General features: G+C 49.3%; 1 protein-coding gene across 1 annotated transcript; it reads left to right on the forward strand.

Moving 5' to 3' along the window:
- Window positions 1-3,209: 3,209 nt before the first annotated feature.
- PIGT (phosphatidylinositol glycan anchor biosynthesis class T) lies at window positions 3,210-10,605 on the forward strand. The gene is made up of 12 exons (XM_074969667.1): window positions 3,210-3,409; window positions 3,649-3,826; window positions 4,776-4,903; window positions 5,772-5,872; window positions 6,141-6,227; window positions 6,627-6,714; window positions 6,813-6,910; window positions 7,338-7,503; window positions 7,911-8,111; window positions 8,907-9,072; window positions 9,280-9,363; window positions 10,024-10,605. The coding sequence occupies exons 1-12, from the start codon at window positions 3,214-3,216 to the stop codon at window positions 10,274-10,276; spliced, it is 1,746 nt and encodes a 581-aa protein (XP_074825768.1). The 5' UTR covers window positions 3,210-3,213; the 3' UTR covers window positions 10,277-10,605.
- Window positions 10,606-17,938: the final 7,333 nt, after the last annotated feature.

Genomic DNA, 17,938 nt, shown 5'->3' on the forward strand with positions numbered 1-17,938 from the left:
AAAACAACAGCACTTTGTCTTGGTTGCTTGTCTGGCTGAGAGACTGAGCTATAAACTGATGTGCGTAGCTTTTATATCTAGTTAAGGATAAGCAGGGCAGGACCGGGGGTCCCTTGCACGGCTAGCTCTTTGCACTGTGTCTACCCTATAATGTAAGATCCTGCTCTTTGGCATATGTTAAAGCTTTGCTGAAAGGCTGCACTGTGCTCCGGTAGGCAGGTCAGACTATTCTTAGTTAGATGCTAAACCTGCCCTGTGTGGTATAATCCATTAACTCTGAGGAGATTGCAATGTAGTCCTGGGGTTAATGGTTCAATAAAATTTCAGGTTCAAATGTGTGTCGTGTCTGCCCTCTAGTGGGGAATGTAATTAGACATTAGAAATGAGTGCAGGAATTAGACATGATTGCCTGCACAGCCCCTGTAGAAAATAAGAACTTGTTCTCGCAGAGTAGGCCTGGTGAGATGTTGTTTCACACTGGCACAGAGAGCAAAAACAACTGCCAGCACTTGTACAGTGCAACAAACTCAACATCCTAGCTCCACAAGAAATTAAATAAAAAGAAAAGGAGTACTTGTGGCACCTTAGAGACTAACCAGTTTATTTGAGCATGAGCTTTCGTGAGCTACAGCTCACTTCATCGGATGCATAGCATATTGTGGAAACTGCAGAAGACATTATATACACACAGAGACCATGAAACAAAACTTCCTCCCACCCCACTGTCCTGCTCCTAACAGAAGCTGTTAGGAGCAGGACAGTGGGGTGGGAGGAAGTTTTGTTTCATGGTCTCTGTGTGTATATAATGTCTTCTGCAGTTTCCACAATATGCTATGCATCCGATGAAGTGAGCTGTAGCTCACGAAAGCTCATGCTCAAATAAACTGGTTAGTCTCTAAGGTGCCACAAGTACTCCTTTTCTTTTTTCTTTTTACGAATACAGACTAACACGGCTGTTACTCTGAAAGAAATTAAATAACTGCTAACAAGCCTTTTAACCAAGCCCTTCAAACAAGAGAAAGTTTGCCAGGGTCAGAATCTGCTTTATCACTCCATCTGTTCAGTGCTGAGGGAAGTGGTCAGGCCTGCTGTCATCCATACTGACAGCTCCAGGATCAGATTTCAACAGACCTCAAAACCCAGGAACATGGTGCCTAGAGGATATTCATTAGACAAATAATCCCAGTGCTAAACCACAGATATACTGGCCACAGCAGCAAGCAGTAGAATGTTAGAGACAAGTGACAAAGGCCCTAAAAGCCCAAACACACTCCTAGAACTGGAATTTCCATGCCATCAGGTTCATGTAGAAGAATTTTATAAGAAAGCAAGGCAAAGCGGAGAGATCAGTACACCCTGCTCCCACTGATCTGCACTCAGTTACCGACACAGCTTTCAGAGGTGTTTGGCTGGATGTATATCCAGATTAATATTAAGGTAAACATGTCTATATAATATAAATCTTCCTGTTTCACAGCATACACCATGATTAGCTTTCAGTATTAGGAAAAAAATTCCTCTTTGGGCAAATTATTACATAACTGTCTATTGTGTGTTTTTAGCAACTTCTGCTAAAGTATCTATTACAGCGGAGGTGGGCAAACTACGGCCCATGGGCCACATCTGGCCCGCGGGACCGTCCTGCCCAGCCCTTGAGCTCCTGTCCCCCTGTCTCCGCAGCCATGCCGCCAACGCTCTGGGCGGTGGGGCTGTGAGCTCCTGCAGGGCAGCGCGTCTGGCTCCGGCCAGGTGGCGTGGCGCGGCTGCCGAACATGCTGCTCTGAGCGGCGTGGTAAGGGGGCCAGGGCCAGGGGACTTGATAAGGGGCAGGGGGTCCTGAGGGGCATTCAGGGGACAGGGAGCAGTTGGATGGGGTGGAGGTTCTGGGGGGGCGGTCGGGGGAGAACGGGGGGGTTGGATAAGTGTGGGAGTCCCGGGGGGCCGGTCAGGGGGTGGACTGTGGACAGGGGTAGGGGTAAGCAGGGAGCAGGGGGGGTTGGATGGGGGTGGGGTCCTGGGGGGCAGTTAGGGGCTGGTGTTTCCAGGAGGGGGCGGTCAGGGGACAAGGAGCAGGGGGGTTGGATGGGTCAGAGGTTCTGAGGGGTGCAGTCAGGGGGTGGGAAGTGGGAGGGGTCAGATAGAAGGCAGGGGCCAAGCTGTTTGGGGAGGCACGGCCTTCCCTACCCGGCCCTCCATACAGTTTTGCAGCCCTGATGTGGCTCTTGGGTCAAAAAGTTTGCCCACCCCTGTTCTACAGGCCAACGTCAGAGACAAGCCACTGGTTTAGATGGACCCCAGTTGGATCTGATATGATAATTCCTCTGTTCACAGAAAATACTCATTTTCCCAGGATAATCCATGTTCTATCACCCTGAAAAACAGATGTTGATTTATATCCCCCCCCGCCCAAAAAAACCCCATAGCTAAGAAAGGTGACAACTCCACAGGCCAGAGAAGTTGTCTTTGCAGTCAGAGAGTGGGGTACAGAGGCCTTCACCTCTAGGGTACAAGTTCCAGCATGACCCTAGGTTAGGGCCACTAGCTAGCTTGGGGCAGGCCCCAGGGAACAGGATAAGGAGCATTCTGCACCCAAGGCACTGACCGCATCAGCTCCAGCCCCAGAGCAGGTTGGAGGTGACCCAAAGGCCCCCCTCCGCCGCCGCCCCCTGGCCTGCAGGAGGCCAGCTGGCGGGCCGCGGTCCTGTCAGCTCTCGGTGGCACATGTCCCATTGCAAGCAGCACGAAGCAGGCTCCCCGGCCCCGGGGCTGATCCGGCCAGAGCGGGGACTCCCCGCTGCGGAGAGCGGCGCGGCGCAGACCCGGAGCTGCCCCGGCGACGGGACCAGAGCTCCCAGCGACCCCCCCCGTGTTGGTGTGCATGGGGGCGGGGGCGGGGGGGCTGCGAAAGGGACGAGCCACGTGGGTCCAACTCCCCGAGCCAGAGGCCAAGCCCAGGGGTTGCGGCGGCGCGCGCGCGCGCGCCCCGCGACAGGCACGCGCCTGTGCCCCCCGCGGCCGCGCCGGACCCCGCCACGCGCGCCGCGGAACTCAGGGTCACCGCGGCAACGGGGACGCTGCTGGGGCGGGGCCGAAAGAAGGCCCCGCCCCGTGTCTGCTCGAAGTCCCCGATCACGCCCCTCCACCCGCCCCCGCCAGGCTGTGCCGGAAGTGCCTCCCCATTGGGTGAGCGGGCCGGAAGCGGCAGTGCCGAGGATGGCGGGGGCTCTTGCTGCTGGGGTGCTGGGGCTCTTGCTGCTGTTGGGGTCTCCGGGCGGCTGTGGGGGCTCGACGGCGCCCCCTCGGGACAGCCTGCGCGAAGAGCTGCTGCTCAGCCCGCTCCCTTCCGGGGACCTCGCCGCCACCTTCCAGTTCCGGGCCCGCTGGGACTCGGAGCTGCACCGGGAGGGAGGTGAGAGCGGGGCCTGGGGGGGCGGGTCTGGAGTATGGTGAGCGAGCCCCGGGGGGCTGATCCGTTACCGTCCTGCCTCAGTGGCTGGGGCTGCGCCGCGCCGGGGAGCCGCGGGGCGGGGTGAATGGTGGGCTGAGGCGGGGTGCAGGGCTGTGGGGGCGCTGGGTGGTACGGGCTGACTGGGCACACGACCTCCTGGCCTCGCCCTGCAGGTGTGCCGCTCACTCTGCTCCCCGCAGTCTCTCACTACAGGCTCTTCCCCAAGGCTCTGGGTCAGCTCCTCTCCAAGTACTTGGTGCGAGAGCTGCACCTGTCCCTCACCCAGGGCTTCTGGCGAACACGGACCTGGGGACAACCCTACTTGCAAGCTCCAGCCGGGGCCGAGCTCTGGGTCTGGTTCCAGGACTCTGTGACTGAGTAAGTGTCTCGGGTGGTACCACAATAACCATTCTAAAATAAAAGTATTACAGCTGGGGGAAATGCCCAAGCTTCACTCACCCAGTGGTGTGGCATTGGCCTCTTCCCAGCAGCCCAAGGGCCACACCTAACTGGCACCCAATGGACTGTATTGCAGTTACTCAAGTTTTTAATACTGATCGGTAGCCTCTAAACATTGTGGGGTGATTCATCTGCTGGCATAAATGGGCATGCTTGGATATTATGGCAGTGAGGGCATAGAAATACCAATAAATAAACTGCATTGCATGTATTTATCTTATTGGTGAATTTGGCCCTGTAGGTCCCAACATATAGTTCTCCATCATCTGCTGTCACCTATAGTCTGGCTGCTAGCTGCACTGTAGATTGGGCTGCAGTGTGGTCTCCCTTGGGTTAGAGAACTGCACTCACAAGGGAGACTTTGCAATGTTATAGATTTCTAGAAGAAAGTGTGGAATAAGTTGCTATTCATTCTCAGGGTGCCAGGATCTGGCCCTGTGTTTGCAATGTACTGTGCACATCTGTGATGTTCTGTAAACAATATTTGTGTTCACTATTGGAGCAAGTGTAATTATTTTGTGGGCTGTACATTGACAAGATTCCATTTCTCCTCTTTCCACCCCAACCGTGATACCCTTGTAATCTGTGTGCTGTGAAATACCATCTATAGCTTACTTTCATGGACATCCTTCCAATGTCAGTGCTCAATAACTTAATTTCTGTCTGTCTGTCTCCCATGCCCTTGTTTTATTGTTGTCTGGTTAAGGCTCCAGTAGCGATATTACACATTTATTAACAGCCCTCTCTTTGCAATGATCTATTCATTTATCAAATACACTTTACAAACTTTTAATTTCAAACAGACCCCTGTAGATTTGGGGGGGAGAGACAGTTGTGTAATTTGTTGCCTCTTATATTTCTCATTCAGTGTTGATAAAGCCTGGAAAGAACTTAGTAACATCCTTTCAGGGATATTCTGTGCCTCTCTGAACTTCATAGATTCCACCAACACCGTCACTCCAACAGCATCATTCAAACCTCTGGGTTTGGCCAATGGTGAGACAGGACCTGTATGGAAGGGCTGGCTTTGCTCTGTGGGGGAACGCTTATTGATTGTTGACGGTTCACTTCACTGTTGCTGTGGTACTGAGGACAGGGTTTGGATGCAGGTCCTGGGAGAACTCTTGGGTTATGCTAACATCCTAAGTATAGGTCTTCTAAGTGAATTTGGAAGTGGTGAGGTATCAGACAGCTCTAGAAACTGAAACCACCTACGTTCACAGGACATACGCAGCATGGGTAGCAGGCAGGCTAGATTCACCCCCACCAGGCTCTCATTCCTCACCTGAAGGGACCACTTTTAGGGGAAAGGGGGGGAATTTAAGTGCTCTGGCTCATTTGGTCCTCTTCTCTGAGACAAGAGGGTCAATTAGTGCCAGTTGTGATGATTATTGTGATGCGGATACCTGCACACTAGGAACTGGACTGAAATGTCAAACTAACTTCATACGGGCCACTGGCAGTATGAAGCATCTTCTAGTCCCCACCAAACTCAGCTCGATTTGAACCAGTGACCTAAAGGCCCTCTGATAAGAACCTGAATAGAATAGCTTCCATACCTCAAGTTATTCAGGCCCTTCTGTGCAAAGAACTGTAGAAAGAAAGAGGACTGGAAGCTTGCAGGCTGTTCTTCCAGAAACTAGACCAGAGGGTTTTTTCCTATATGTTGGAGATACACATAGCTGTCCCCTCAGATCCGCTGTTTGATAAAGTGGCCGCGCAGTGGTCTCCTACCTTTTCCACAGAGCTCATGGGATTCTAGACCCCTTCAGAGACTGATCAGCTTTGGGGAGTGAGGAGTGTTGCTTTGGTGCATGTGGTCAGACTAACACCCAGTTCCTAACCCTCCGCTCGCCCATCCCAGTTACAGATCACCATCTCCTGAGATATGCCGTCTTGCCCCGGGAGGTCGTCTGCACCGAGAACCTCACGCCTTGGAAAAAGCTGCTGCCATGCGGTTCAAAGGTGAGGGCAAATCCCAGGCCTTCCACTGCCTGATCAGGTCATAGCCAGAGTCTTTGGAGCAGGGTTCCCAAAGAGCAAATGTTACTACATCGCTATAGCTCCCATTGGAGTCCCGCTCCGATCTCAGTAGGAGCAGGTGGAGTTGGGTTACTTGGTGAGCGGTGAAGCCTCTGCTGGGCTCTTTGAAAGTTTGAGGTGCCTGATAGCTTGGTGGTGGTTACCTATGTGGCTGGTGATTCAATCATGTTTTCTCCTTCACTGTCTACAGGCTGGTCTTGCTGTTTTGCTGAAGGCAGAACGTTTGTTCCACACCAGTTATCACTCCCAGGCAGTGCATATCCGCCCCATCTGCAGGGTGAGTACTATCACTAGTGTCCAAAATCTGGTGAGCAGGGTGGCATTTCTGGACAAGTTGATAAGACCCTTCATGGGTCTTGTAATGAATGAACATGTAGACTGAACACTAAGAAGCATTTCCTAATCATTTGGGTTGTTAAACTGTACCAGACAAAGCCCTGGAGAATACACTGTAGGGAACAGCTCTGCCCTGGCCCTTGTGAAATAGGCTGGCTGGGACCTAATCCACACACATTTAACTCATATGTTGTCCTTCTCCACTCTTATGAGTCCCATCTGGGCCTTGCAGTGTGTCTCATGACCCTTTTATAGCCCCATCTCCCTCTTGTGATGAGTCTTTCCCTTCTGGAAGGTGGGTTTGTGTTGAACACAGTCTCTGGTTTGTCTTGTCCTCCAGGATGCTTCGTGTCTGAGTGTCTCTTGGGAGCTTAGACAGACCCTCACCGTGGTCTTTGACACCTTCTCCATTGGTCAAGGAAAGAGAGGTATCTGGAATAACCTGCAGTATGTTGTGTTCTGTGGGCATACTGAGCCTCATTCACTCACATCCTGGCTGACCTCTCTTTGTGTCTGTCTTCTCCAGACTGGTCCCTTTTTAAGATGTTCTCACGCACTGTCACTGAAGCTTGTCCTCTTGCATCTGAGAGCAAAATCTATGTTGATATTTCCAGTAAGACCCAGGTAACACTTTCTGTTCATTGTCCTGCCTAGTACCCTGACATAGCATCCTGTTAGAAGGAATTTGGATTCCCTGCAGCATTGTCTGCTGTCTCCAGTCGCACCAGAGTGCAGAGATGGAACTGCCCTGGCATGCAGTCACCCAGAGCTCCCTGCAGGGATGGGATTCTTGATGAAAGGATTCCTATTGTGATTTGGGCGGATGTGTCTATTTATTGAAAGAGTAAAATTACTATAGTACTGTCCAGAAATGGAGATGCTGCAGTAGTGTTATGGAAGGTCCTGAGCTGGCCCTGTTCCAGGGGGAGCGTTCCTAGACAGAGTACAGGCCAGTCTCTTCCATGCAGGGGAATGCTAATGACCGCCTTTCTGTCTACTGGTTAATGCAGGAGTTGCCTTTCCCTCCTATGTGCTCTGCTTACATTTGCAGGAGAATGAACTGCTGGAGGTGACCCCACCTCCACTGTCTGTGCATGAAGCATCTGTCCAGGGAGACAGGAGAACCTATGCAGTCTATGACTTACTGAGCCCCTTCCTCTTTAATGTGTCTCGCAGCCTCAATGTGCAGCTGAAATGGAAACGGCCCCAGGACAGCTGTGAGTGACTAGTGGCTTCATTTTACCTGCACAGTGCATAACTCCAGCTCCTCCCCGCCCAACCAGTTCTTAATATGCCAATGTGGATTCTCAGACTCCTGCTGCTGGTAGTCACTGTGTGGGCCTTGAGAAGGAGGAGAGGACTGCATGCTTCTTGCTGGGGAGAGACATATAGCAGCAACATTCAGGAGACCCTTCCTGCATCCCACTCTGTGCCAGGGTGTGAGGCAGAAACTGCCCCCTGCCCCCTCTTCTGCTCCATGTGTGGTGGGAGGCAGTAGGAACCATGTAAAAGGGGAGTGCCCCTGGCCTCTCAGCTCCTTGCTGGGTGGATAGCACTATTCTTGTGTTCAGAGTTACAGCTGGGCTTTGGTGTTACTAGCTCCTGTTTGATTTCCCTGTTGCAGTGGATCTGTCAACACCTATGCTCCATGCTCAGCGCTATGTGAGTGGATATGGCCTGCAGACAGGAGAAATCAGCACCCTGATTTATAACACCCACCCATACCGGGCTTTCCCTGTGATACTACTGGAGACCGTGCCCTGGTACCTGAGACTCTACGTTCACACTTTGGTCATCACCACCAAGGGAAAGGAAAACAAACCAAGTAAGGAATGCACACTGTGCAGACTCCCCTGGCCCCAGGGTCTCATTCCAGAGACCGGTCAGTCCCTGCCCAGGTTCCCAGGGATTCAGTGTGAGCTCCTTATATACACTGTGCTATTGTGGAAAGCTAACTTCAGAAACACCCCCTCAAGTTTAGCACTAACAGTAGCGTCTGCTCAGGAGAGTCCCGGGGCTGGAATAACTGCAAGCCAGCATTGGGGTGTCTGAGCAGAGTTGTGTGTTCAGGAAACTTGCACATGTCAGTTCAGTTACAGCCTTGCTCTTATGAGCATTACACTTTAAGAGTAAAGGGGTTGGGTTGATAATGGACACACACAGAACAGTCTGTGGGTGTTCCATTATCCCCCATAGTGATGTGTAGCAGGGGTGGATGAGAACTTCTTCCCTTACAGTGGTGTCTGAGTAGATGGGGAGAGGCATCCTGGGTATTCATCACAGAGCCTCTCTCTGACATGAGAATCATGTTGATCTTTGTGTGTCGTTTTGGGTTAGTGAGAACTGGTCAACTTGAGCATCTTTTGCTTTTTAATGTTGTCCCTGTGAATTACATGCTGAACCCTGACTGTCCAGAACAGAGCATAGCACAGTCCCTGCCCTGAGGAGCTCATGCTCTAAGTGGGTAGAGCAGAAGCCGTATGGGAAGGGTTGTGTGAGGTGTGTGTCATCCTGTGCCCCCTCTTGTAGGGGAGAGTGGAGGCAACAGTATCTATCAGTGACGTCTGTGTTAGTGGGGAAAGTTCCCAGCAGGGTGACAAGTGACTGTCTTTGGTGTTAGGTTATATCCATTACCAGCCGGCTCAGGACCGAAGGCGGCCCCATCTGCTGGAGATGTTGATCCAGCTCCCAGCAAACTCTGTCACCAAGATCACCATCCAGTTCGAGAGAGCCTTACTGAAGTGGACAGAGTATACCCCTGACCCCAACCACGGCTTTTATGTGAGGTAAAGCCATGTGCCCCTGCTTTGGGGTAACTTACGTACTGTGGGCCAGACTTCTGCAGGGCTTTCCCTTTTTAGACCCATCACGGGTTCTGGGCCCAATGCCGCACATAACGCTGGGCTCCTGGTGTGTGTGTTGTTTGCCATTTGTTTTCTAGCATGACTGTAGACTGCATCTTTCAGACTCTCTTGCTGCTTTTGTCTCCTTAGTCCATCTGTCCTGAGTGCCCTGGTGCCAAGTGTCATAGCAATGAAGGCAGAGGATGCAGAGCAGAGTCCTCTCTTCACTTCGCTGTAAGTGCATCTTTTCTCTGGCCATGGGGGAAAGGGAGGGGTTGCTTGTTTTGGGCTGCAGTTCCTAGGCACTTGCTGCACACGGGTCTCACACGTGGTAGGTGCTAATCTACATGTGCCAGCACTCCATTCCCTGTAGAGTTACTCAGTAGTCTTCTCAGTGACATGTTCAGAATCTGAGCCACACACTCCACCCCTTAGGAGCCCATGTGAGGGGAATGGCCACTTCCTGGAGTGGGAGGAATGAGAAGGCCACGTACAACCATCTCTGTGTGCTTGTTCTCATGCAGGGCAGCCACAGTTTCAATGTGAACCTGCAGAGTTTGTAGAGTGGTTTCCCCTGTAAGCCCTCCACTTGGTCTGGGATAGTCCTGTGCCCAAATGAATATTCCTCCTGTGTGTGCTTTTCCCTCGGGTGCTGTCAGCTTCTCCCAAGGGGCTCAGGTTCATGATGGGTCTTCAGAGATGACCAGGCAGGGGTGTCTAATGCTGGCTGGAGAGTGGGGCCCAGGTTCTGAGCAGGGTGTAACAAGTGCACCTTTGGGGTGACTGTCAGAGCCAGGTGGGCAGCATTGCTCACCATCACACTAGAAAGGATCCTGCTGGAATGTTTTTCATGGGATGATGTCCCCCCCTCGCCCCCCCCACTTCCATCTCCAGATTTCCTTCTTCCGATGGCTCCAGCTACTTTGTGCGTCTGTACACCGAGCCGCTGCTGGTGAACTTGCCAACGCCTGACTTCAGCATGCCATATAACGTCATCTGCCTGACCTGCACTGTGGTGGCTGTGTGCTACGGCTCCTTCTACAACCTACTGACCAGAACCTTCCATGTGGAAGAGCCAAGCAGGGGAGGCCTGGCCAAGCGACTGGCCAACATCATCCGCAAAGTCAGAGGGGTTCCACCCCTCTGAGGGAATCCAATGCAGCCAGTGCAGTGGGCATGTAATGTGGGCTTCAATGGGACGGCTACAGCCAGGGCTTGCAGGGAGACTGTGAGAGGACAGGAAAACATCGCTGCCTTATCTCCTGCTGCCTCATGTACCTCTGTCTCTTGAAGCCAAGAGGGCTGGGATAACTTCCACCAGTTAAGAGGCTGCTGGGAATTGTAGTCCCAAAGCTCCATGATCACAGGGAAGTGCAGAGCCAAGTGATCAGGAAAGAGGTGTGATAGTCCTGTTCTGGGGAGGGGTAATTTATGTTCTGTAAAAAGATACCAGAAATAAATCTGAGCTGTTCTGTAGGCCTGTGCTGTTCTTTTTTTGTAGCTGTTTTTTGTAGCTGTTCTTTTTCTGTCCCCTGGTTTAGCCTCCCACATCAGCCCTGCCCCTGTAGGGACACTCATTCACACTCCTGACTCCTTTCCTGGGCCAGCTGTGTTGCTGGGCATCTCAGTTAAGTACTCTCTTACCCCCTTGCCTGGAAATGTTCCACTTTAATGGCAGATCTGTTTTTGTTGCCCTGGCAACCACCATAAGTGAACAGTTGCCCGCCCTTCTTGGTAGTGACACTGCAGGAGTAGGTCAGCATAAAAGTTGCAGGGGGACTCAAAGTCCAGCTGGAGAGTGAACATAGGGGAGTGTGGAGACAAAATTGAAGAATTGCACAGAGTTGAGTAGAGCACTGATCCTATCTACTCCAATATCTCACTGCCAGCCATTTTGAACCAGGCCATGAGTATGCCCCACATGCAGCAGTGGTCAGTGCCTGTCAGTGAGACTTCAGGAGAAGCTAACAATTCCCCATTGTGTCCCTTGCTGATGAGGCAATGCTGCACATAGATATAATAATTTTATTAAGATAATGTTGAAGTAAAAAGAAAACGGTACAGAGTTTAGGCATAAGTTTCTGGTTATCAGGGAATAAGGTACAAATTATCAAGGGGTGCAAAATTCGGTTTAGGAACGGGTGGCATAAGGAATACATAATCTGCAATCTCCCCGATTGGGGGTAAAAGTTTAACCGGTCAAAGTACAGACATTGAGATATGGGGGTATGTTGTCCATATAATGGCTATGTTCAGGTGTGAAGTATAGTGAGTGGATACGATGATGGGGATGGATCTACCCTCGTTTGGTGGGATTTAATGTTCAGTGAGTTTATGGTTCCAGTTCATATGGTCCAATGGGAAAAGCCTCTCGGTCCCTTTCCCATAAGTCTTGCCTGACCCCTGCTTGGATCAGTTTACGTTCTGAAGTATGAGATTTAATTATATTTCACTTAGCATGGAGAACTGCACTTAGCATGGAGAACTGCAGTGAGGTGGTGGTGGTGGGGGGGGTCTCTGTTCCCCAGGGGCTGAAAGATTTGGCAGAAGGGCACCGCTCCCAGAGCATGAGGACCAAATGGGTGCAAAGGTACAATGATCTGATTTGGGCACAGACAGCTCATGTGAACGTGTGAATGCAGATGTGTGCATCTTTCAGTTTTTGGCATTTGTTATCCAAGGCAAAGTACTGAAAAAGCTTTCCCAAATACTTCGTTGAAGTTTTCCATGTGTTTTCTTGGAGGTTGGATTCACTCCTTTGGTGTTCGCTTGCCAGAGTATGATAACTGATCTGGAGTGTTGCTAAAACTGAATTTTAATGGAATCTTGGAGAATATTTGTGGAAAGAAAATGTAAGTGTAATTGTGGTGATTTACCCTGGATCCTGATTCCAAGAGTTGCTCTCGTCCAGTTGGAACAGAAATGTATCACTTGATGTGTAACTGATCTTGAATTTCCACAGTGATACTCGGAGAATCAGCTACAGACCAAAATTTATTCATAGAAAGAGAACAAAGTTATGAATGATTCACTTAGCTCTACACGGGAAGCAGGTTCTGATTGGCCACGTAGTGTTGGGTTTTATGCGGGGGAGGGGGGGTTGGGTCGGGTCACATTCAGTAGCCTGCATTGGCCTGGAGACTTTCCTCTAGCAAGATGAAGCTGTTACTGTTACCTTTGTAGCCTCTCGTATAATCATCAGAGGACTTCAACGTAGAATTATAGAAATCTCTTGGGAACACTACCCTACAGGGGCCAACTTTGGGGTTGAGCTGGCAAAATTCTGAAGACAGAACAAAGAAGGGGGTTAACGAGAGACGCAACAGCCACAACCCCTCACAACCCCACATGGCCACAAGTCCTACACTTTGGTGCTCTGGTCTGGGGTTTGTGGCACCCACCATCTCCCCATGCAGCAACAGGCATAGCAGTGGTGGGGCTGGAGCCTTGGCCTTACTTTGAGGTTTAGCCAGAAACCGTTTACAGCCTCTTCTCCCTGGGAATATTCTCTCCCGCAGCTGCTGTAGTGATGCTAAACAGACATTGAGGAGAGGAATCCTGCTCTAGTTGGAGCCAGGGCCATGAAAGTGCACAGCCCCTAAGTGGCAGAGCAAATAAGAGCTGGGAGTGGTGGATGGGTGGCATCATAGTACATTGAAGAGAACCAAACTTGGAGGCTGGTGATTTCTTCCTGCTCGCAGTGACACGAAGGGACCTGCTAGGGGCCCACATCCATGTTTCCCTTTTCACCATAAATCCAGTTTAGTGACATGGAGGAAAATGATCAGGATTTCAGAGTGCTGAGCAGTCATCTGGAGCAAGAGCCGTCTCCACAATGTCATTGCTACACCCCAGGATGCTAGGCTGGCCTCATCTACTATATTAACATCACACTATAAATGCACCTAGAGAGGATCTGCATCTCCCCAGCCCAGATCTGGGATCAGTGTCGTTAGCAGGGCTTCCCATGAGCCTTGCCCGGTTCCTCAGGGGCTACTCCCTATGTCTCAGTCATTGCCGGGAATGTTTATCTGTTAAAAGACAGTATGTCCTTGCCAACTTTTTATGCTTTAAGAGTAACAAAAGAACAGCTGCACAGTGTTAGCCTAGAGCTCCATCTCCTCCTCCATGCTGTTTCCCAGTGGCCAGAACTAGCTGCTTTAGAGAAAGAAATGCTGCTGTGGGCAATTATTTCTTCCCAACTCTGAGCAATTGGAGGCATGAGGATTCAGATCCCTTATCTTTGTTGCCCTCTCTAGTGTAACTGAGGATGCTCTCATTATCCATCGGTCTGACACTTTTTTGTATCCTTGAGATCTTGTGGCAATGAGTTCCATGGATTAAATATGGGGGGTTGAGGGGAGATGTCTTTATATCGGTTTTAAATAGATTGCCTTATTTCATTAACTGTCCCCTAGCAAAATGGGAAGATAAATAGGAGCACCTCCTGACCTTCTCTGTACCTGTTGCTTATATTTTCCTCTGCCATGTTCCCTTTCCAAACTAGACAATCACAGTCTCTTCTGTCTCTCTATCTATGAAGTCTCTGCAGGCCTCTAGACATTTTTTGTACCTCTCTCAGAATTCCCTTTATTTCTGTTACTTCTGATTTCTAGAAATGGGGTGACCAGAACTGAACCCAGTATTCCATGTGAGGGTGAGCCACTTCTAACCTAATTGTAGTAGGAGTCTCTATCCCATCCTTTTTATCCGTTTAACAGTTTGTTTGCTTTTTTTCATTTGCTTATTGAGCAGAGGTCTTCACCAGCTCTGTTTTCTGAGTGACGCTTAAATCCCAGCAAAATGCATGAATGGCTCAGATTATTCCTTGTAGTGTGCATCACTTTGCATTTGTCAGCAATTAATTTCATCTGCTTTCATGCTGCGTTCTTCACATTGTTCTCTCATCTTGACTAACCCAAATAGTTGTGCTATCTGGACTTCTTGCTACCTCCTTGCTCACTCTCTTTGCCAGATCATAATAATGGTCCTAATGCAGATCCTTGGGCACTCTGCTATGTTGAAAACTGGCCATTTATCCCTACTCTGTTCTCTATTACTTAGTTTTTAATCCATGACCATACTTTGCCTGTCATCCCATGACTACTTTACTTCCTTAATAGGCTTTTGTGAGGGACTGTCAAAGGCTCCTTGAGTGCCCAAATAAACTATTCCAACCTGTTCTCCTTTATCCACTATTGTGTGATTATGCTTAAAAGAGTATAACAGATTGGAGAGGCACAGCGTTTTCTGGCAGTAGCAGTGCTGAACAAACTCTTGTGCAGTTAAAGACACACAAGCCATGTGGCTCACCTTTTGTTCCAGATACGCAGCATCCCATCAGCCTCTCTTTTTCTCATTTTTAAAAAGTAATATCTGGCCCTAGGGAGAGTAATTAGTAGCAAACAGTACATTTGTTTTGAAACCTGTCTGCTATATAGTGGCAGGTTTGAGGCCAGGCAGGGCCTCTTTAACGTCACGCACTACACTGCGGGCAGCAATCTCTCTGGGTTGTGTACATCTACCCTAAATAACAGATTGTGTGCATTTCCCCTAAATTCAGCCTCCTGCCTCAGTGGCTTCCCCCATTTCTACAGAACCACAGCAAACACAGGTGAGAGAACATTACCAAGATTTCTTCACTGCTTCCATCCCAATGAAACCCCAGCAGCAGGACCAGATAGTATGAAAGTGTCAGTGTTTCACCACTGGAATACTCCCCCTGTGATGGATCTCATGAGATTCCAGATTCACTCAGCCTCTGCTTCTCTACCTCCTCTATTTAAGGCACCCTGCAAACTAAACCTGAAAACTGATCAAGTCCAGACTGAAATGCAGCAGTGCACCTTGTTGCTATTTTTCTTCCCATCAAAGAAAACCCCGCTTGCCCTAGGCTACTGAGTCAGGAGAATTTTACAAGACCCATCTGGGATGTTTCACATTTGAAGGCTGGTGTCATCACTCATATAGGAGCATCATCCCACTCAATGCAGAAAAAGCATTAGTTGCCCACAACCATTGTTTCATTCTACTTTTCTTTCCTTTCCCTTCTCTCTATCCAAGTTTTAACTACATCCATTTCTGCAGTGGCTCCTTCCAGCCACAAGGTGTCCCCAAAGCACTAAACTAGAAACTCAGAGGCCAAGACAGTAAGATTTTGTTAGGTTTCAGAGTAGCAGCCGTGTTAGTCTGTATTCACAAAAAGAAAAGGAGTACTTGTGGCACCTTAGAGACTAACCAATTCTCTAAGGTGCCACAAGTACTCCTTTTCTTTTTAAGATTTTGTTGGGTTTCCAGGACTATGTCCTGAGGTAACCCTGTTGTGGCATGTACAGATGACAGTGGCCAGGGATGATAGAACAATTTTTGAGAGAGGTGTTGAGAGCCATTGAACCAAACTGTAAACCCTGTATAGGACGGAAACTGCTTCAAGCCAGGGGGTGCTGCAGTACCCCCCCTACCCCTAGTTCCAGCACCTATGGCAGTGACCAGCAACTGTCTACAGTAAAAGTGATGAAGGTGGCTAAATGGGGCACAAGGAAATTATTAGAAGCAGATATTTGCAAAGACCAGTTTGTTGATGAAATCCAACCTGTGAGGATGGAGAATAATGCAAAAGATAGGTAAAGGGATATGACCATTCAGATTATAATTGAAAAACAGAAAGATTTTAAAAATCTAACACAACCACACAGCCTTAATTCTGTCTTTTATGGCAATGGTAACATCATGCTGCCTCACCTGCCCCTAACAATAATGTGTCTTTCTTTATGCCCATCACAATTCCAGATCAGGGCCCCTATTAATGCAGTCCTACAGGACCCTCGGTGCAGCAGCTTTGACACAAGGATTGTCAACTCCTGGAGCCAGGGACTGTCTCTTTATTAGGCTTTGTAGAGTACAAAGTGTTCAGGAGTAATTGCAGCTAGCTGGCAGACATCATGCAGGGCACATAGAGCTGCCTCTCCTCTTCGTTTCAACCACACAATCACCATTCAAATGGCTAACAACTAGAGCTGTGCACTGAACGGAAATTTTGTTGTGTGAAGGATTTTGAAATTTTAAAATTTGTTTTCATTCTGATTCAAAATGTTCAGGTTTCAGTCTGTAATTCTCTGAAAATTGCCCCAAACCCCATTTCATTTTGGATTGATCAAAGGGCTTCATTTTGATTTTGATTTGCTATTAGTATCTTCTTTGTCCTCCTGTACCCTCAGGTGCCTAGACATCCACCAGTTTCTGCCATTTATTTCAGACTCGTGCTGGTCTGTTCAGGCTTCTGAGTGTCACGTTGATGAGTTTGGTTTCTTTCTCTAGGGTTCTGTGTTATGGTTCTCTAGGTTACCCGCATTTTCCTGGTGGTGTCCATATTATCGTTTCCCTTGGAAGTCGTGTTGGTGGCATCCTTAAAGTGTGTCCTAAACAAGTCCATTTTTGTTGTCTTACCCCACTCCCACAAGAGTGAGACTATAAGGTGCTGGCATCCCTAGGGGGCAGAGTTAAGGTTGTGTTGTGTGTTAAGCAGCAGCTTAACTGAGCACTTCCTGTGTTTGGTGAGCCTGTGGCTTGCTTTTTCCTGTCACACTACCATCCCTTCTGGGGAGATCTTACCTGAACATTTCTTGGTTTGCTACTATTTGAGCATGGGGCTCTGAAGTCCCACGGTTCAGAAGGGGATAGAGAGGAGGCAGCCCTATTGTGCTGCTGCAACCATCTTTGCACCATCTCAGTGAAGTTGTTAATGAATTCAGGCTGGTAGAGGACTGTGGTTTCACACCCACTCACCTATGTTTCATCCATGCAAGCACAGGTGGGCAGATGTTACAGGTGAACACACACATTCACCCTCTGACACACTGCATTGCAACATGGAAGAAGAGCCCTGGCACAAGTTTAGGGCTATTGTAACCCACTAGTGAGCATGTGTTACAGGCCCTGGGTCAGACTAGCATCAACGGGCTGGTGAGCATGCCCCAGACCTTAGGTTGCAGGTGAGCACAAATAGTCTGTAAGGGGCCATGAGGATTCCTGAAGCCAGCTTGATCCCTATCTTTTTTCAGCACTGTTTCAAACACACTGTCCCATTTCTGGCAGCAGTTGCTGGGAGTGATGGAGCCAGTTCAGGTTTGTGGAGTTCCCCAGCCTTGCACAGAACCAGCAGGGAATTACCTAATTTGCCATTAGTCCCCAAATAGAGCTAAGGAGGATTCATAGTGGGACCTGTGATGTTAGCGCTGACAGCAGCATGGCTCCTACTGGGATAAGAGACCCGCATATGAGACAATAATAGAATATGTCATTGTGCATGGCACCACAGTAGCACAGCTGTAATTAAACTGACATTGATAACTACCTGCCGTATGGATTGGCAGAGGTCTCAGGTATGTAAATACAGACATCCTTGCTTTGTGCTGATGCCGAACAGCAGGTGTACAGACATTGATGGGGGAGGCTGGATCAAGTGCCTCCAATGCTTCCTTTTGGAGCGGGGAACCACATTAGAATATTGGCAATTTACCTGGGGGCAGTGAAACAGAGCTTCGTGCTCCACAAAGTCCTCTCTCTCCTTTCACCCCAGAGTCTCACTACGCCATGTTTATACTCAGGTCCTCTCAGAGGTCCAGAGAGGCCCAGGCCACTTCAAGCTTTGGAGGCCCCTAGCCATAATAAAAATAAAAAAGGTACCAAAAAAAGTGACAGGTTTCAGAGTAACAGCCATGTTAGTCTGTATTCGCAAAAAGAAAAGGAGTACTTGTGGCACCTTAGAGACTAACCAATTTATTTGAGCATAAGCTTTCGTGAGCTGTAG

The sequence above is a fragment of the Natator depressus genome, chromosome 13, assembly GCF_965152275.1.
Source record: "Natator depressus isolate rNatDep1 chromosome 13, rNatDep2.hap1, whole genome shotgun sequence".
In the NCBI taxonomy this organism is placed as follows: domain Eukaryota; kingdom Metazoa; phylum Chordata; order Testudines; family Cheloniidae; genus Natator; species Natator depressus.